This window comes from Carassius auratus, chromosome 14 (genome assembly GCF_003368295.1).
Source record: "Carassius auratus strain Wakin chromosome 14, ASM336829v1, whole genome shotgun sequence".
Lineage (NCBI taxonomy): Eukaryota > Metazoa > Chordata > Actinopteri > Cypriniformes > Cyprinidae > Carassius > Carassius auratus.
In genome coordinates, this window is record NC_039256.1 from 33,000,539 (window position 1) to 33,021,149 (window position 20,611).

General features: G+C 42.0%; 2 protein-coding genes across 2 annotated transcripts in view; both read left to right on the top strand.

The window, feature by feature from the left end:
* Positions 1-368, top strand: part of LOC113113341 (uncharacterized) — a 7,664-nt gene extending 7,296 nt beyond the window's left edge. Inside the window, exon 6 of the mRNA XM_026279455.1 lies at positions 364-368. Coding sequence (XP_026135240.1) covers positions 364-368 — 5 coding nt within the window. The remainder of the gene's footprint in view (positions 1-363) is intronic.
* Positions 369-2,023: 1,655 nt separating this feature from the next.
* On the top strand, positions 2,024-18,584 carry LOC113114383 (tripartite motif-containing protein 16-like). Its single transcript, XM_026281310.1, has 6 exons — positions 2,024-2,676; positions 7,556-7,651; positions 7,740-7,961; positions 15,799-15,958; positions 16,099-16,146; positions 17,282-18,584. Exons 1-6 carry the CDS (start codon positions 2,107-2,109, stop codon positions 17,800-17,802), a joined length of 1,617 nt encoding a protein of 538 aa, XP_026137095.1. The 5' UTR covers positions 2,024-2,106; the 3' UTR covers positions 17,803-18,584.
* Positions 18,585-20,611: the final 2,027 nt, after the last annotated feature.

Sequence of the window (20,611 nt, forward strand, 5' to 3'; positions counted from 1 at the left end):
TATTAGTCGCAAGCTCTCTAAGAGAGAGACTAAATACAGCACCATGGAGAAGGAGTGTTTTGGCCATCAGATGGGCCATCCTCACCCTCCGCTATTATCTCCTGGGATGGGAATTCCACCTCTGTTCAGACTAAGCTCCCCTGCCGTGGCTCCACCGCATGACGGATACCAATGCACGGATCACTCGTCAGTAGTAACAGCCGACCCTGCCGTCTTCCCCCTACACAACGAACATTGTTAAACCTACATAATACATATATTTTTAATATAAATAATGTATTAAATAAATGTTGAAGCAGAAATAAGACAGATAAACAGGTAAACAGCATCTCCTATTTAAACTCGTTCCTTGTTCTCATCCAGCTTGACGGTTAAAAAGTAGATCGGTTTTGCGTTTTGGACCACAATGTTTTTTTCTGATGGCAAGGACCCTTGTGTTTTTTTTTGTTCTGTGTGTGTGTGTGTTTTTTTTGTTGTTGTTGTTGTTGTTTTTTTTTTTATCTATAAGCAAATGTTGCACTAAAGTTAGATTTCTATGACAATGATAGTAAAATGTGAACAATAACTTGTCATAAAAACAATAAAAACAGCCATCAAATACATGGTCAACAAGAAAACCTGTTGGTTTGGAAGAGTCTCTTGGAAGAGTCCTGGTTGTTCCAAACGTCTTTTCTGACTCTTCTCCAGATGTGTGGTTTGATTCAATCCTGTCTACAGTCTACAGGCTTATTTTTTTTTTACCCCAGGTATTGGTCTTTGCTTCAAATATGCATTCTCAATTGTTATATTTTCAGCTGTTTAGAATGTGTTGCTTTCCAATCATGCCTATTCAATTGAGTTCGTGGCTTGTTAACTTCATTTAAAGTGTTGTAACATTTACAAGCCAATATTAATGTTCCTGAGCTAAATTTCAACTATCCAGAACAAGGGTTTTGAAAGATTATGTGTATCATTAGTCAGATGCATTTACATTGTGATTGCGTCTCAGATGCAATCAACTGAAACTGTTTACAAAAGTGTGGCTACAATCGCTCATGTAATTAGCCCATGTAGGTCAGTATTAGCTCACTACAGCATGGACTCTGGAGAGGTTCTGTCAGGTCATCATGAATTTACACAGTTTACACAAACGTGATCCAACGTGCCATCTGCAGATGCCAACCAAAGCTCTATCATTCAGAAAGGAAAGCCATATGTGAACATGGTCCAGAAGCACTGTTGTGTCCTGTGGGCCAAGGCTAATTTAAAATTGGACTGTTTCAAAGTGGAAAAGTGTTTCTATGGTCAGAGGAGTCCAAATTTGACATTCCCGACCTGTAGCAGCCATCACATTTGAAATTAGCCTCAATTTGTGCAAAAATGTTTAACATTTCTCAGTTTAAACAGTTGTTATATTTTCTATGTTCTAACGTGTATAAAATATTGGCGTCATGCCATTTGAAGTTATTTTAGTTAATTCCAACATTTATGGAATTCAGGTTTGTAAAAATAAGATATTTTATAAACAATATGTTCTAATGTTTATAAAATATTGGCTCATGTGATTTGAAAATTCTTTGACTTTTTAATTTTATTCAAATTAAAAAAAACTTCCCAAAGTTTTCTGAATTCAGGTTGTAAAAATTTGATTATGCAGGCTTATACACACACACACACAAATAGTGTAAAAACAGTTTTCACTAAGATTGAAATGTTAGAGAGTTGGACTTGTAACCCAAAGGTCTTGGGTTCGAGTCTCGGGTACCAGCATGGATTGTAGGTTGGGGAGAAAAATGACCATCGCATTCTTCCACCTTTAAATACCAAGACTGAGGTGATACCCTATCCCATTTACTCCCTCAATTAAAAATGATTCATTAGTTTGTAATTTAAAGGTGTTCTAAGTTCATCTGAATGATCCACAACACTGACATGAACAGAGCAGACGGGGGGGGGGGGGGGGGTGTATGGGGGGCTCTACAGGAGCATGAATGGGGAAGCTGCTTTTTTTTTACACATGTCTCAAAGCAGAACCAGAAAACCCAGGAATCATGTGATTTCAAGGAAAGAGAAGCTGAAGTGTAGTTGAGCTGTTGTGTGTCTCTGTCTCTGTATTCAAGCAGTAAAATGGCCGAAGCCAGAGTTTCTCAGGATGAGTTCATGTGTCCGGTGTGTCTGGATCTCCTGAAGGATCCAGTGTCCACTTCCTGTGGACACAGTTACTGTAAGATCTGTATTACAGACTGCTGGGATCAAGAGGATCATAAGGGAATCTGCTTCTGCCCTCAGTGCAGACAGACCTTCAGTCCAAGACCTGATTTAGCTAGAAACACCATGCTGGCTGAAGTGGTAGAGAAACTGGAGAAGACCAGACTCTCTGCTGACTGCTACGCTGGAGCTGGAGATGTGCAGTGTGACGTCTGTACTGGAAGAAAACACAAAGCCATCAAGTCCTGTCTGGTGTGTCTGAACTCTTACTGTCAGAATCACCTCCAACAACATGAGAGTTGGTTTAATGGAAAGAGACACAATCTGACTGAAGCCACTGGACGACTGCAGGAGATGATCTGCCAGAAACATGAGAAGATCCTCGAGGTTTTCTGTCGCACTGACCAGGAATGTATATGTGTGTTGTGTATGGATGACCATAAAAACCACGACACTGTATCAGCTGCAGCACAGAGGACAGAGAAACAGGTATTTAACACTAGACACTGATGAAATATTACTGACACTCACTTCATAAGTGTTTATATCATCACCCATATTAACAGCTGACAGCATTCACACTGCAGCACATAAGAACAGCAGCTGCAAGAAGAGTTTCACTGTTGGCTGAAAATTAACCATAGACCTTTATGATTTATGAAACCTTTGATTACACTATTCACCTATTCTTTGACATATAATTCATATAATATATATATATATATATATATATATATATATATATATATATATATATATACTTTCATCAGTCAAAATGCAGAAACTGTCAGTGTGAAGCTCCTAGTTTTATCTTTTGTATGCCCATATTTGGTTTTGTTCCTTTCCTGTTCTCGCTATTTAATTTAGTCCCACCTGTTTCAATTCTCCCTGACTATGTTCCCTGATTAGTTTATTATGTTCATGTGACGGCTGGTGAAAGGACAGTCTGGAAACAATAGCGAGTTAACAAAGTTTAATGAGATGATGAGATATTGTACAAAGACACACAAAGACGATGATACGGGAACACTCCAGAGGGATGATTAAGGTGGTGAGAAGTCCAGACGGTAATGGAGTGCAGGTGAGGAGTCCGGGTGTTGACGGCGTGAGGCAGCAGGAGAGAGTGACACAGGAACTGCGGGGAACAGAGCCGAAGGTAAGTGTCCGTGGCTGAGTGATCATGCGGAGAGTGGATGAGGTTCTGGGGGAAACACAGACATCCAAACGCAAACTACACAGAAGCCAGACGGGGGTAAACACAACGACATGAAACAACGATCTCACAAACACAAGACGTGAGACAAGCCATTATATAGTGGATGAGTAATGAGTGGCAGCTGTTGCTGATACAATTAACGGAGACGCCCACAACTAATCAGTGCAGACGCAGAACACACAGAATTCACCACAAAGTGTAAACAACCCGAGATCACGGTTTACCAACCGTGACAGTACCCCCCCCCCCCTCTAAGAACTCCTCCTGGAGTTCCCAGAAGGGCCTACCTGCTGATAAGAATCCATCAATAAGGGAGTGATCCAATATGTCCCTAGCAGGTACCAAACTCCTCTCCTCCGGACCGTAACCTTCCCAGTCCACCAGATACTGGAATCCTCGTCCCATCCGTCTTGAATCCAGAATACGATTAACCGAATATGTCGGTTCCCCATCTACGAGACGCGGCGGCGGGGGAACCGGAGTAGGTGGATTAATACGTGCATAAAACACGGGGTTAATTTTGGACACATGAAAGGCGGGGTGTATCCTCTTGTACGCAGGAGGTAGTTTGAGGTGGACTGTCACCGGACTAATGATCTTGGTGATAATGAACGGGCCAATAAATTTGGGAGCTAGTTTATTAGAAACGGATCACAATGGAATGTTACTGGTAGAAAGCCACACTTTTTAACCCACGACGTAGACGGGAGGCTTTGACCGGTGGCAATCGGCCTTGGCCTTAGTGCGCTCCCTCACCCGGAGCAGAGTCTCACGGGCTCTGGTCCAGGTGCGGTGGCACCTCTGGACAAACGCGTGAGCGGAGGGGACCGCGACTTCAGATTCCAGACTGGGAAACGCTGGTGGCTGGTACCCTACACTACACTGAAACGGAGAGAGGCCCGTAGCTGACACTGGCAACGAATTGTGGGCGTACTCCACCATAGAGAGTTGTTGACTCCAGGAAGAAGGATTCTTCTGTGGCGAAAGTGCGGGGCTGCAGGGCAAAATGCATAGAGCATTTGTTAAGGAATGTTCTGCAAAAAGTTGGCTCACCAACGTAATTCTCCGGCGCCGGAAGTCGCGGCTCTGGTCGGAATTGGTCCTGGGGAATCCCTGGGGGAACGGTCGGCGCAGGCGGCGCGATGGGCGCAGTGGGAGATGTGAGATGATGGATCTGCTGGGTGAGCTCGGACACCTGTGCCACCAGTGCTAGGACAGCGCGTCCGGTGTTCGAGATGCTCTCCTGCTGCTGATCCATTCTGTTGACGCTGTGGTGCATGAAATCGGTGAGGGTGTTGGTGCTCGCTGCTTCCATGTTGGGTGAGATCGTTCTGTGACGGCTGGTGAAAGGACAGTCTGGAAACAATAGCGAGTTAAAGTTTAATGAGATGATGAGATATTGTACAAAGACACAAAAAGATGATGATACGGGAACACTCCAGAGGGATGATTAAGGTGATGAGAAGTCCAGACGGTAATGGAGTGCAGGTGGGGAGTCCGGGTGTTGACGGCGTGAGGCAGCAGGAGAGAGTGACACAGGAACTGCGGGGAACAGAGCCGAAGGTAAGTGTCCGTGGCTGAGTGATCGTGCGGAGAGTGGATGAGGTTCTATGGAAAAACACAGACATCCAAACGCAAACTACACAGAAGCCAGACGGGGGTAAACACAATGAAATGAAACAACGATCTCACAAACACAAGACGTGAGACAAGCCATTATATAGTGGATGAGTAATGAGTGGCAGCTGTTGCTGATACAATTAACGGAGACGCCCACCACTAATCAGTGCAGACGCAGAACACACAGAATTCACCACAAAGTGTAAACAACCCGAGATCACGGTTTACCAACCATGACAGTTCATTCTGTTCCACCTGTGTTTATTAATTACTTAGTGTACATAAGCCCTGTGTTTTCCTTAGTCTAGCATCAGGTAGTAATATTGATGTTGTGTTCTCCCCTTCTCCTCATTTGTTTTGACGGTTTTTAAACTTTTGTTTTCCCTGTTTTTGCTCCCCGTGGCATTTGAGTCACCTCTTACTATTCCATCCAAGACCGCAGTGGGTAAATGTGGGAGTTCAGCAGGATCACTGTGAGTACTGAGAGTCCGCCGGCCACTCATCAGTCAAGTTCGCAGGATCCTAGAAAGGCATGCCAGCCAGCTGTGGCTAACCCAAGCCTACCGGCCGCTCATCAATCAAGTTCACCAGCTGATACAAAGTCAAGCCCCCCAGCCACAGCTCATTCAAACCTGTCAGTCAATCTTCAGTCATGTCGGCCGTTCATCTGTCCAGCCCATGGCTTGCAGTTAACCCAAGCCCGCCAGTCACTCATCAGTCAAGTTCACCTCTCTGAAAGTCAAGCCTGCCGGCTGCTCCGATGTAAGACCCAGAATCCAGTGTTGGCTCCAGCCCCTGACCAAGAGTCCAGTGCAGGTTCCATGCCCCTGACCATTGACCAATGCACACTCCAGCCCCTGATCAGAGACCAGCTCCTGACCAGAGGCAAGTAATGTCCCCTAAAGTATTGTCCACAGAAACATTTTGAACCAGTCTTATCTTGTCTTTTGGGGTTCCTCGGAAGCAGGATGCTTCTACTGTCATGGCCATGGAGGCCATTCCCAAGCCGCTTGCTTCTCATGTTGCCTCGATGGAAGCAGTTCCTGAGTTCACCCCTGAGAGGGCCCCTGTCAACACATTGATCCCAAGGATAGCTGTTGGTTTCATGTTCAGTACAGAAAGGGGCTCTAATCTTGAGCCTAGCCCAGAACTGGCTCCTGTTCCTGTGGACAGCCCTAGTAGCACAATGGTTTCCTGTTCCTGAGTTTAGCCCACAGTGGGCTCTTGTTCCTGAGTTTAGCCCAAGGTGGGCTCCTATTCTTAATTTTAGCCCAAGGAGGGCTCCTGTTGCTCAGTCTGGCCCAGTGAGGGCTTCAGTCCCCAAATCCAGCCCAGCGAGGGCCTTGAGATCCAAGAGTCTCCCAATGTAATTTTTTGGGGGTGATAATAAAGTCCCTGCTCCGTCATTGGATCTTGTACTACCTGACCCACAATGGCCTCCAAAGCTTCCTGTTCCCCAGGGTCTCCCAGATTGGGTCCCGCTCTGAAGCCCGACCATCCCTATGTGTTACTTCTCCTGAAGCACCCCCCCCCCAGTGCTTCCTGGAGGGGGAGGTAATGTCAGGCCTGTGTTTGTGTTGGGTTTTCTGTCCTCGTTCTCGCCATGTCCTAGTTTTACAACTACCATGACCATATTTGGTTTTGTTCCTTTTCCTGTTCCCATTTAGTAAATTTAATTTCCTTCTTGTTTCAGTTCTCCCTGATTATGTTCTTATTAGTTTATGTTCATTCTGTTCCACCTGTGTTTAATTACCAAGTGTACTTAAAAGCTGCGGTAGGGAACTTTTGACACTCTAGCGGTTAATAAACAGAACTGCTTGCGTCTTGCGGAAGAACATCGTAGCCGGAACTACTTCTCTCTGTTTATGTCTATGAAGAATCACAAAGGTTCTGGGTTACTCCGCCGCGGTATCCCCGAAGCAATCTAAAATAGTCTGAATATAAACACTTATTATAGGTGCACCCTAGTGATTCAGGACCAGCCAAAAACACGGTTTGGAAAATGGATTCATGGTGTACTCGCTTATTATATACATTTTTCTAAATTTTGAACACAAACAAAGTTACGGACCGCAGCTCTGATTGGTTGTTTTTTACCGGGAGCGATGGAGTTTCTGCAAATGGCAATAGGACACTGGGAGGAGCCAGAGGAGCTTGATTTTTTTTCACAGATTATCTGTCTCATATTTTACTGTCAGGACATAATGACAGGTTTAATAAATATGTAAAAATATTTTTTTACAAAAGTTCCCTACAGCACCTTTAAGCCCTGTGTTTTCCTTAGTGTAGCGTCCATTATTAACGTAGATGTTGTGTTCTCCCTGTCTTGTGTTGCCCCTGTTGGATTGTGGATCATTAAAAGATTGTTTATTTAGAAGTTTACTCCTCATTTCCTCACTTCCCTTGTTTTGTTTCATGACAACGTTCCTCTTGTGTTAATTAGGCTAAGTATCTGACGCACTTCTCGCAAACTTTGTTAATAAATCATTATTAGTTTTCCGTGACATTCAGTATCATCTGTTTGTCCTCTAGGACCAGCTGAAAGAGATGCAGAAGACGCTCCAGCAGATAATCCAGCAGAGAGAGAAAGATCTTCAGCAGCTGAGAGAGGCTGTGGAGTCTCATAAGGTGAGTCTGGAGAAGAAGAGAAGTTTGTCTCCATCTCAGTTCAGACTCACTGAAGCTGAATCACTGTGTGTCCTAACAACCTGCACAGACAGCAGTGGAGGACAGTGAGAGGATCTTTACTGAGCTCATCCGCTCCATTGAGAGCAGCCGCTCTGCGCTGATACAGCTGATCAGAGATCAGGAAAAGACTGCAGTGAGTCCAGCTGAAGGACAACTGGAGCGACTGGAGCAGGAGATCAATGATCTGAGGAGGAGAGACGCTGAGCTGGAACAGCTTTCAAACACACAGGATCACATTCTGTTCCTGCAGGTAACAGAGATCTAGAAGAACAAGGTCATAGTGGACTTGAGCAGATCCTGCTGTGACAGAGACTCACAGAGAAACATTTCATGAATGTCTTCCTATATAATCATCAGTCAAGTCAAGTCAAGTCACCTTTATTTATATAGCGCTTTAAACCAAATACATTGCATCAAAGCAACTCAACAGCATTCAGTAGGAAAACAGTATGTCAATAATGTAAAATGAGAGTTAAAGGCAATTCATCATTGAATTCAGTGATGTCATCTCTGTTCAGTTTAAATAGTGTCTGTGCATTTATTTGCAATCATGTCAACGATATCACTGTAGATGAAGTGACCCCAACTAAGCAAGCCAGAGGCAACATCGGCAAGGAACCGAAACTCCATCGGTGACAGAATGGAGAAAAAAACCTTGGGAGAAACCAGGCTCAGTTGGGGGGCCAGTTCTCCTCTGACCAGACGAAACCAGTAGTTCAATTCCAGGCTGCAGCAAAGTCAGATTGTGCAGAAGAATTGTCTATTTCCTGTGGTCTTGTTCTGGGGGTCATCTGAGACAAGGTCTTTACAGGGGATCTGTATCTGGGGCTCTAGTTGTCCTGGTCTCCGCTGTCTTTCAGGGATGTAGAGGTCCTTTCTAGGTGCTGATCCACCATCTGGCCTGGATACGTACTGGATCTGGTGGCTACGGTGACCTTGGAATAAGAGAGAAACAGACTAATATTAGCATTGATGCCATTCTTCTAACGATGTAGCAGGTACATCGGGTGTTATGGGAAGTGTTCCCAGTTCCAGTTTACCTAATTAATGCAGCCTAAAAATCCTTTAACGGATTTGGGTATTAAAAGCATATTAGTATGTTATGTGTAAGCCAGGTTAAAGAGATGGGTTTGTAATCTAGATTTAAACTGCAAGCGTGTGTCTGCCTCCCGAACAATGTTAGGTAGGTTATTCCAGAGTTTAGGCGCCAAATAGGAAAAGGATCTGTAAGTAATAAGCAATATTTTAAAATCTACACGATGTTTGATAGGGAGCCAATGCAGTGTTGACAGGACCAGGCTAATATGGTCATACTTCCTGGTTCTAGTAAGAACTCTTGATGCTGCATTTTGGACTAGCTGTAGTTTGTTTACTCAGTGTGTAGAACAACCACCCAATAAAGCATTACAATAATCTAACCTTGAGGTCATAAATGCATGGATTAACATTCCTGCATTTGACATTGAGAGCATAGGCCGTAATTTAGATGTATTTTTGAGATGGAAAAATGCAGTTTTACAAATGCTAGAAATTTAGCTTTCTAAGGAAAGGTTGCGATCAAATAGCACACCTAGGTTCCTAACTGATGACGAAGAATTGACAGAGCAACCATCAAGTCTTAGACAGTGTTCTAGGTTATTACATGCAGAGTTTTTAGGTCCTATAATTAACACCTCTGTTTTTTCAGAATTTAGCAGTAAGAAATTACTCATCATCCAGTTTTTTTATATCAACTATGCATTCCATTAGTTTTTCAAATTGGTGTGTTTCAACGGGCCGTGAAGACATATAGAGCTGAGTATCATCAGCATAACAGTGAAAGCTAACAGCATGTTTCCTGATGATATCTCCCAAGGGTAACATAGAGCGTGAAGAGTAGTGGCCCTAGTACTGAGCCTTGAGGTACTCCGTACTGCACTTGTGATTAATATGATACATCTTCATTCACTGCTATTAACTGATGGCTGTCATAAAAGTACGATTTAAACCATGCTAATGCACTTACATTAATGCCATCAAAGTGTTCAAGTCTATGCAAAAAAATGTTGTGGTCAATTGTGTCAAACGCAGCACTAAGATCCAATAAAACTAATAGAGAGAAACACCCACGATCAGATGATAAGAGCAGATCATTTGTAACTCTAAGGAGAGCAGTCTCAGTACTATGATATGGTCTAAATCCTGACTGAAAATCCTCACAGATACCATTTTTCTCTAAGAAGGAATATAATTGTGAGGATACCACCTTTTCTAGTATCTTGGACAGAAAAGGGAGATTCGAGATTGGTCTACAATTAACCAGTTCTTTGGGGTCAAGTTGTGGTTTTTTGATGAGAGGCTTAATAACAGCCAATTTGAAGGTTTTTGGGACATATCCTAATGACAATGAGAAATTAATAATAGTAAGAAGAGGATCTAAGCACCTCTTTTAGGAGCTTAGATGGTATAGGGTCTAACATACATGTTGTTGGTTTAGATGATTTAACAAGTTTATACAATTCTTCCTCTCCTATAGTAGAGAATGAGTGGAACTGTTCCTCAGGGGGTCTATAGTGCACTGTCTGATGTGATACTGTAGCTGACGGCTGAATGGTTACAATCTTATCTCTAATAATATCGATTTTAGAAGTAAAGTAATTCATTAAGTAATTACTGCTGTGATTTTGGGAAATGTCAACACTTATTGAGTCTTTATTTTTCTTTAATTTAGCCGCTTTATTGAATAAATACCTGGGGTTATGTTTGTTTTCTTCTAAAAGAGAAGAAAAGTTATCGGATCTAGCAGTTTTTAATGCTTTTTTGTAGGTTAGGTTACTTTCCCGCCAAGCAATACGAAATGTCTCTAGTTTTGTTTTCCTCCAGCTGCGCTCCATATTTCGGGCTGCTCTCTTTAGGGTGCAAGTATGCTCATTATACCATGGTGTCAAACTGGTTTCCTTAACCTTCCTTAAGCGTAAAGGAGCAACTGTATTTAAAATGCTAGAAAAGAGAGAGTCCATGGTTTCTGTTACATCATCAAGTTGTTCTGAGGTTTTGGATATGCTAAGGAATTTGGATACATCAGGAAGATAACTTAAAAAGCAGTCTTTTGTGGTAGAAGTGATGGTTCTTCCAAACTTGTAGCAAGAAGTAGAATTTAAAATTTTGGCTATATGAAGTTTGTACAAAACTAAATAATGATTTTAGATATCATCACTTGGCTGCATAATTTCAACACTATCAACATCAATTCCATGTGACAGTATTAAATCTAGAGTATGATTTTGACAATGAGTAGGTCCTGAAAGTTCAGAATGTCTATAAATGCTGATCCCAATGCATCTTTTTCATTATCAACATGGATATTAAAATCACCAACTATTCAAAGTTTATCTGCTGCCAAAACTCGGATGTAAAATCACCAAACTCTTTAATAAAGTCTGTATGGTGCCCTGGTGGCCTGTATACAGTAGCCAGTACAACCCTAACAGGGGATTTATCATTAACATTTGTTTCTCTGGATAATGTTATATGAAGCACCATTACTTCAAATGAGTTATACTTGAAGCCTGCCCCCTGAGAAATCCTGAAAACGTTGTTATAAATTGAAGCAACACCTCCCCCTTTTCCATTTATACGCGGCTCATGTTTAAAACAGTAATCCGGGGGGGTGGACTCATTTAAAGTAATGTAATCATCATTTTTTAGCCAGGTTTCTGTCAAACACATCACATCTAGATTATGATCAGTGATCTTATTATTTACAAAAAGTGTTTTCGTAGAAAGGGATCTGATATTCAATAAGCCAAGCTTTATCATTTGTTTATCCGTATTGCATCTGTTTTTTATTTGTTGAACCTCAATTAAATTGTTAATCTTAACTTGGTTTGGATGTTCAGTCAGTCAGACTCTCATCTGATCATCCTCTCTTACAAATGGCTTTCAGCTCTGGAGATTTCTTAGGAATAATTTCTCTCAGCTCTTTCTTCTGGAAGATATATTTAGCTGTCAAACACCAATAGCACCACCAACAGTTCATTAACATTTCAGCTTTTTCACTTATTTTTCCTTCTGATTTATTACATCATGGTGAAATCAGTGAACTTGATAGTACAAATCATCAAAATTGGATCAGGTGATCCACAAATCTGATAAAAGTTATTTTAATTGTGTGTAACACATTCATGAATTTGATAATGAAGAACCAAAACATGATGTCAGGCATGATGTCAATATTAGCATTGCTTTAGCATAATGAAACTAAACCAATCCTGAGAGTGTCTTAAGGGTCCATGTGGAGTTCAGTATCTTTAACCACTCTGAAGTCATAAATAATGGTTAGTATATTCATAATCTTTGTAAGATAATTCGAGCCTTTTTTTTTTAAAGAAGAATTGAATCTAAAGATTCGAATTGCTTTAATTGAACTGATTCCAAATTTAATTAGTTTATACTTCATCAAGGGTTCATCCAACAAATGTAAAATTCAGTATATATCCTTACAATTCTATTTATATTACTTCATGGATAATGAGACTGATCATTTATAAGCTAAGAGCTTGGTAGCACAGGATCTGGGCAAAGTTTAATGTTTAAAATACACCATACAAGACAATATTACTTTATAAATGAAACAAGAATTTATTGAGCTACTCTATTACATGGATCTAAAACCCAGTGAACACACACATACATGTATACACACGCGCGCATACATACGCACACACACGCACACACACACACACACAGTTACTGAAGAGGATGATAAGTTATTTGTTAGATTGCACCAAGATAATCACAAAAGCAGAGATGTGGCTTATCTTTATTGCTTAAGATCAATTTGCACTTAAGCAAGAAATTAAGTTTGTTTGTTTTCCAATCGACCTGTTGCGGAGCGTGCAAACCTTAACATGATGCTTCAACTTATTACATAGGGTATATCTTTGCAGGCTTTTGTTTAATAACTTAAGGTGTTCGTCGTTTTTCACTTGACTCACTTACCGCCGCATGTCTCCTCGCTCTCCCTCCCATCGCAAACTTCGCAGAACCATGCCTCCACCGTCACACACCCCCACTGCCCGTCTCAGGCCAGGGAGCCATCCGGTCTGCAAACTCCACCACAGCCATCTGCGGCCCAGGCCTGTGAATCACCTTGAACTTGAAAGAGGGTAAACTCCTGCCCCAGGAGGTAGTAGCAAATGGCTGGCTAAACACTCCTATTCTATGGTGCTGTACTTAGTCGTAAGCTCTCAAAGAGAGAGACTAATGTACAGGACCGGGCGGTCCTCCCCCTCCACCTCCTGGGACAGGACAGCGCTCAGCCCCGTGTCCGACACGTCAATCTGCAACAGAAAAGGGAGAGAAAAGTTAGGAATGTGCAGGAGCGGTCCGCCACACAGGGCAGCATTGACCTGGGTTAAAGCCTGTTGGCACTGCTCCGTTCACTGGACCGTATCTGGTACTTCCCTTTTAGTGAGGTCAGTCAGCAGGCTGGTGAGGTCCGAATAACCAGGAATAAACCTTCTGTAATATCCCGCCAGCCCCAGGAACTGCCTCACCTCCTTTTTGGTTTAAAGCCTGGGACAAGTTGAAATTGCTGCAGTCTTGTCAATTTGGGGACGCACCTGCCATTGACCCAAGTGGAACCCCAGATACCTTACCTCCACCCGCCTAACTGCGCACTTCTTCGGATTGGCCATTAGCTCCGCCTGTCTCAGCTCTCCGAGGACAGCCCTCAAATGCTTCATATGCCAATCCTATGATGTCAGTGAGCTGACGTAAATTGCCTCTGTCTGTTCGTATTACTTCATAATTGAGATTTCCTAGTCGCTGTGTGACCTCAAAGGGTCCTTGCTACTTTGCTAACAATTTGGATCTGGGGTTGGTAGTAATATAAGTACTTTATCTCCCGCTGCAAACTTGAAAGCTTGGTTTCCCTGTTATACAGCCAGCTTTGCCTGCCCTGAGCCTGAAGCAAATTCTCCATAGAGAGCTGCCCCAGTGTATGGAGCTTTGCTCTCAGGTCCATGACATACTGAATTTTGTTTAAAACCCAATGGGGCTGGCAACCATGAAGAAGCTCGAAGGGGGAAAACCCTGTGGAGGCTTGTGGGACCTCGCGCACAACGAATAGGAGGAGTTCCAGCCATCTATGCCAATTTTTTGCATATTCTTGTGCGAATCAATGAATCATTGTTTTCAACGTGAACCGTTCGACCAGAATGTCTGTTTGTGGGTGATAGACGCTGGTACGTACCGATTTAATGCCCAATAATTTGTACAATTTGGTTAATGTGCATGACATAAACACGGTGCCCTGATCTGTGAAAATCTCAGGGCAAAAAACAGGGCGTCCGCCACACTCTTCACTGAGATGTTGCGGAGCACCATTGCTTCAGGATATCGTGTTGCATAGTCTACGATAACTAATGCAAAGCGATGTCCCCATGCGACTGTTCTAATGGCCCGATGAGGTCCATACCAGTTCGCTTTTGGGGTGGCCGGTGGGTTCACCAGCTGACATTCCCGACACGATGCGCACCATCTGCGCATTTTCTTGTGAATGCACGGCCAAAATAATTGGGTCATTAGATGATTTAATGTCACTGTCATCCCTAGATACCCCGCCATTGGATTACAATCCTAGGTACTAACAATTGGGTTGTTTCCTCCTTTCTTTGAATGTTGTGGGTGACTCAATACAACTGGTCTTTAATAATGGCAAAATAAGGATAGGAGAGCACGTGGCCAGGTTGGGAGACCTGCCCATCAATAGAACGGACCTGTTCAAATGCATGTTCGAGTTTCTCATCTCCAGGGGAAAATCATCGCGACTGGAGAGGTTTGGCCTTACCAAGCCGTTTGGTTCCCCTGAAACTACCCTACTGGGTCCCAGTTTCTCCAACCTGAGTGCTCGCCCCCCCCCCCCCCTTCCTACCATCTCTTTTCCCCAGAACCATCCTCTGTGGCCTCCCTAGTGGTGGGAAGTGGGTGAAGGGATGGATGTGGGGAGGTGGTATGAGCCTCGTCGAGTCCCTCTGGGTTAGAAAACCCCATTCCCCGGGCGGTGCCTCAGTTCCCGTCCTCCAGCAGGGGGCGGCCCTCAGTGACCCAGCAAAACGGGATCTGGGAGCAGGGACAGGTTTAGGGGAAGGGGAAGAGAGAGACACCGGAGTAGATAGAGAGAGAGAGGTGGATGGAAGGGCTTCGCTGACCCCAGAGCATGCTGCCAGCTGGTCCTCCACCAGTTGGATAGCAAGATCTAGCGACACCCGTCGGTGGCACTGGACCCACTGGGCACTTCTTTGCGGCAGTCGGGAGATAAACTGCTACAGTACCAACTTGTGGATGATGGTCTCGGCATCGCTTCCTCTGGCCAACAGCCATTTGCAGGACAACTCACGGAGCTGCTGTGCCAAAACAAAGGGAGAATTGCTCGGTTTAAGTTAAGTTAAGCTGCTTGATTCCAGCAGCAGTGGAATCAAGCGCACCGGCCAGCTGGTTGGTGGCCACCCACATGCCTCGGCCGTCCTCTCGAACAGGTCCAGGAACACCTCCAGATCATCTGACAGCCCCATCTTAGTGAGAGACATGTGAGCAGCGGGGATGGGACTGGGGGAAGCCGTCCTCGTCCGAACCTCCCGGTCCAGCAAGCTCCAGAACAGCTTGCGGTCCTCCTGCTGGGCTTGCATCATCACTTGGAACCGATGTTCCTGGTCCACCCACAAGTTCTGCAGGGCTTGATGTTTCTCTTGATGTACACCCGCGAGTGATGTAATGATCTCCACAAATGGCAATCCTGATGATCCTGACGGAGTTTGCATGGTGGTGTCATTCTCCTTCCTTCCCGGGTTTTGGCAAGATTCGAAAATTCCGATTTGACTATGAAAATCTTTAGTCGGGGACAACCCTTTGTAAGCAAAGCATTTTAGATATATATATATATATATATATATATATATATATATATATATATATATATATATATATATATGCTGGATTGAGTTAAGTTACTAAAGATCAGTCAACAAGAGCCACAAAAATCTGATGTTGGTGCAGGTTATTGGGTGAAGTGTGGAGCTGATGAGTTTGATTTCTGCTTTCTGTAGAGTTTCCAGTCTCTTTCAGCACTTCCTGAATCTACAGACGTAAATGATGAAGTCTTCAGTTCTCTTGTCTCTTTTGATTATCTGAGAGAATCTGTCCATCAGCTGAGAGACAAACTGGAGGATTTCTGCAAAGAGGAGCTCAAGAAGATCTCAGACAGAGGTAAAGTCCTGGAGATTCATCTGCTCTCAGAAACCAGTCCAGCATCATCTCATATCATGGAGAACATCATATTAGAAATGTCTTAAGAAAGTATGCAGGATCATGAAAACCACACTGTTCATGTCTGTTGATTTCCACAGTCACATTCACCAACATTTCTCTCTGGACCAGGAACGACTTCCTACAATGTAAGTCAGTAAGAAAACAAGCAGAAAAACTCATTGCGTGTCTTCATGTTCTTCCTATAGAAGGAGAAAGAATAGTTTTATAAACAATTTAAATGAAAGGGCTGCCCTTGACTAAATATTTTTCTGATTGACTAATAGTCTTACATTTGAAGTTATTAATAGACTACTCGCACGTTTATATTAATTAACCATATAATTCAAAATAATGACTCTTTAATTACCTATAGCCTATCAGTGCTCAAGCGCACACATATAGCTTACCACAGAGCACTGCAGAAGTAATGATTATGAATACAAGTAGGGGTGCCCCCTGAATAGTCAACATTTTCCCTGTGTGTTAACATCAGTAATTATGTTGGTCGAATTTCTGACTTGACTCTTGTTAATGTATTTTGCCCCGCCCCCAAACATATGATTCGACTATCAGTCAATTATCGGCAAGATTAGAAAATTTCGATTTGACTATGAAAATCCTTAGTCAGGGACAACCCTTTGTAAGCAAAGCATTTTGGATATATATATATATATATATATATATAGTTAAGTTTTGTTTTTTTTATGTATGTGTTGAAGTTCATAGAAACCTAGACGGCAGAAAGTGCACCGTTTGCTTTCATTATTTTACAAAAGCACAAAATAAAATTTATTTGTGAGTGCACACAAATTAAAGTAGAACTTTAACAGATTCAAAAGATGTAATAATTCATTATGTTTTGCTCTTATCTGTATGATCAAGTTAAATGCAAATGATCACATCGGTCATGCATTGAGTGTACTACTATTCAGCTACACTCCACGCAAACACTGGAATAGTGAAAATTTTTCTAGATTCATATTAGACTTAGTGGTCATGTAATGATGCTACTACTTACATGTTTCTGACATACACATTTCCTAAAAATGTATATTAATGTAAACTTACATTTGCAAGGATGCACACATTAAACAAACTGTGATCAGTCTATGTTCTGCCCCCAGCAGAACATGGGGCAGCCCTAGTAAATGATGATTTACACAGATATCTGTTCATCTGTACTAAGACACTGATGATACACTTGAACATGAAGAGTTCAGCTTAAGGAAAAGATCAAACAGATTCATAATTCCTGATTCTGATGTGTTTTATCTCCATCAGATTCCCACCAGCTCACTCTGGATCCAAACACAGTGAATAATTACATCTGTCTGTCTGAGAGTAACAGAGTGATTACTGTTGGTAACAGACCCCATTACTATCCTGATCATCCAGACAGATTTGATGTGAATCAGGTGTTGTGTAGAGAGAGTGTGTGTGGACGCTGTTACTGGGAGATTGAGTGGAGTGGAAGTGTGTTTATATCAGTGTCATATAAGAGCATCAGCAGGAAGGGGTCGGGTCATGAGTGTGTGTTTGGATACAATGATCAGTCCTGGAATTTGGACTGTTCTCCCTCCAGTTACTTATTCAGACACAATAACATACACACTATTCTCTCTGTAGAGTCCATCAGCAGTAGAATAGGAGTGTTTGTGGATCACAGAGCAGGAACTCTGTCCTTCTACAGCGTCTCTGACACAATGAGCCTCATCCACACAGTCCAGACCACATTCACTCAGACGCTCTATCCTGGGTTTTATGTTGGTTCTAGTGAATCATCAGTGAAACTGTGTTGGTGAATAAGAATACACTGACTAGAGATTCTACCCATAATGCTTTGAGCTGCATGATGAATCAGTAACAGTGAGATGTTAAAGAGTCTCTTCTCTCTCTGGGGTCGTGCACATATCTCGTCTTTTGCGTGCTCAAGTTCCTAATTTCAAATGTTCTTGTTTCTTCAGGCGATGAACGGAACAGCTAATCATTACAGATTATGATTATTTGTCTTTCTTGCTTTCTCAGTTGTTTTTCTCACAATGATTGTTTGATGTTTATAACACAATGCCTGTGAGTCTACTGTTGCTATAGTAACAAACCCTACCGCATGCTCTTCTACTATATGTTGTGATATTTCAGACACATTTGCTTCACGGAGTACGAAGCTCTACAATAAATGAATATATGCTCATCAATCGTTCCTGATTTTTGTTTTTCCTAGAGACAAAATGCTAAAAATTTGTTTGTATAATTAACATGTTAATGATCAGAGCATGACAGGGGCCTGAAGCAAAAAAGAGGGCATTAAGGGGGTTAGAGCTTGTTAATACAAATTATCCAGTTGTTACAAATATACATTTAAAATAGAAGACAGCACACTCATTACTAATTTCAGATATTATTGTAGATGTTTAAAAAGAATGGTAACACTTTGGAATACTGTTTCTTACTTACTGCATAACTAATAAGAAATTATTGAAAAACTAACAGTTGATTATTCATAAAAGACTTAACTCACTACTGTTAACTACTAAGGAAGATGTGTTTACTTGCCTATAATGGAAATGAAATGTGCATTTTGTTTGCTTCTAAATGTTTAACTTTTGATTATAAAATGTTTGTTAAATTAGTTTAAATCTGGGCAGTATACATGTTAAAATTGAATAAAATATGCTGTATTAATATTTTCATCTGAAATAAAGATCATAAACAAGTTGTTGTGTATTTTACAAAGTTTCTTACTTTTATAGGTTTTGTTTTAGAGTGTATATTTGACTTGAGCCAAAATGATGTAGTAATTATTATTCACTAATAGGTTCACTTTAGAATACTGTTTCAGGTTTTAACTTATTTGATATATTTTTATTAATTACTAATGGGTTACCTGTATTCACTTTCCCTCAGTCATTGCCTTACATACAGGAATTGAATGAATGGATCATGTGGTATATGCTTAGGACAAAATATAAAATTAAGGTAAATTAATCCATGGCACTGGAGAGGTGCTGGGGTCCCTATCAGAAGCTGATTTCTTACAAAACACACAAAACAATTCACTAAACAGACAAAACTTCTATAATCAATCAATCAATCACCTTTATTTATATAGTGCTTTAAACAAAATACATTGCGCCAAAGCACTGAACAACATTCATTTGGAAAACAGTGTCTCAATAATGCAAAATGATAGTTAAAGGCAGTTCATCATTGAATTCAGTTATGTCATCTCTGTTCAGTTGAAATAGTGTCTGTTTTAATTTGCAATCAAGTCAATGATATCGCTGTAGATGAAGTGACCCCAACTAAGCAAGCCAGAGGCGACAGCGGCAAGGAACCGAAACTCCATCGGTGACAGAATGGAGAAAAAAACCTTGGGAGAAACCAGGCTCAGTTGGGGCCAGTTCTCCTCTGACCCGACGGAACCAGTAGTTCAATTCCAGGCTGCAGCAAAGTCAGATTGTGCAGAAGAATCATCTGTTTCCTGTGGTCTTGTCCTGGTGCTCCTCTGAGACAAGGTCTTTACAGGGGATCTGTATCTGGGGCTCTAGTTGTCCTGGTCTCCACTGTCTTTCAGGGCAGTAGAGGTCCTTTCTAGGTGCTGATCCACCATCTGGTCTGGATACGTACTGGATCCGGGTGACTGCAGTGACCCTCTGATCTGGACACAGACTGTATCTGGTGGCCACGGTGACCTCGGAACAAGAGAGAAACAGACAAATATTAGCGTAGGTGCCATTCTTCTAATGATGTAGCAAGTACATCGGGTGTTATGTGAAGTGTTCCGGTTCCAGTTTACCTAATTAATGCAGCCTAAAAATCCTTTAACGGATTTGGATATTAAAAGCATATTAGTATGTTATGTGTATGCCAGGTTAAAGAGATGGGTCTTTAATCTAGATTTAAACTGCAAGAGTGTGTCTGCCTCCCGAACAATGTTAGGTAGGTTATTCCAGAGTTTAGGCGCCAAATAGGAAAAGGATCTGCCGCCCGCAGTTGATTTTGATATTCTAGGTATTATCAAATTGCCTGAGTTTTGAGAACGTAGCGGACGTAGAGGAGTATAATGTAAAAGGAGCTCATTCAAATACTGAGGTGCTAAACCATTCAGGGCTTTATAAGTAATAAACAATTTTTTAAAATCTATACGATGTTTGATAGGGAGCCAGTGCAGTGTGGACAGGACCGGGCTAATATGGTCATACTTCCTGGTTCTAGTAAGAACTCTTGCTGCTGCATTTTGGACTAGCTGTAGTTTGTTTACAAAGCGTGCAGAACAACCACCCAATAAAGCATTACAATAGTCTAACCTTGAGGTCATAAATGCATGGATTAACATTTCTGCATTTGACATTGAGAGCATAGGCCGTAATTTAGATATATTTTTGAGATGGAAAAATGCAGTTTTACAAATGCTAGAAACGTGGCTTTCTAAGGAAAGATTGCGATCAAGTAACACACCTAGGTTCCTAACTGATGACGAAGAATTGACAGAGCAACCATCAAGTCTTAGACAGTGTTCTAGGTTATTACAAGTAGAGTTTTTAGGCCCTATGATTAACACCTCTGTTTTTTCTGAATTTAGCAGTAAGAAATTACTCGTCATCCAATTTT

Bases quoted from the DNA above. Each gene is read 5' to 3' on its own strand.
- LOC113114383 (XM_026281310.1), top strand. From the start codon at position 2,107: ATGGCCGAAGCCAGAGTTTCTCAGGATGAGTTCATGTGTCCGGTGTGT. The intron at 7,962-15,798 runs GTAACAGAGATC...TGCTTTCTGTAG, and splicing joins ATCACATTCTGTTCCTGCAG to AGTTTCCAGTCTCTTTCAGC. The intron at 16,147-17,281 runs GTAAGTCAGTAA...TATCTCCATCAG, and splicing joins CAGGAACGACTTCCTACAAT to ATTCCCACCAGCTCACTCTG.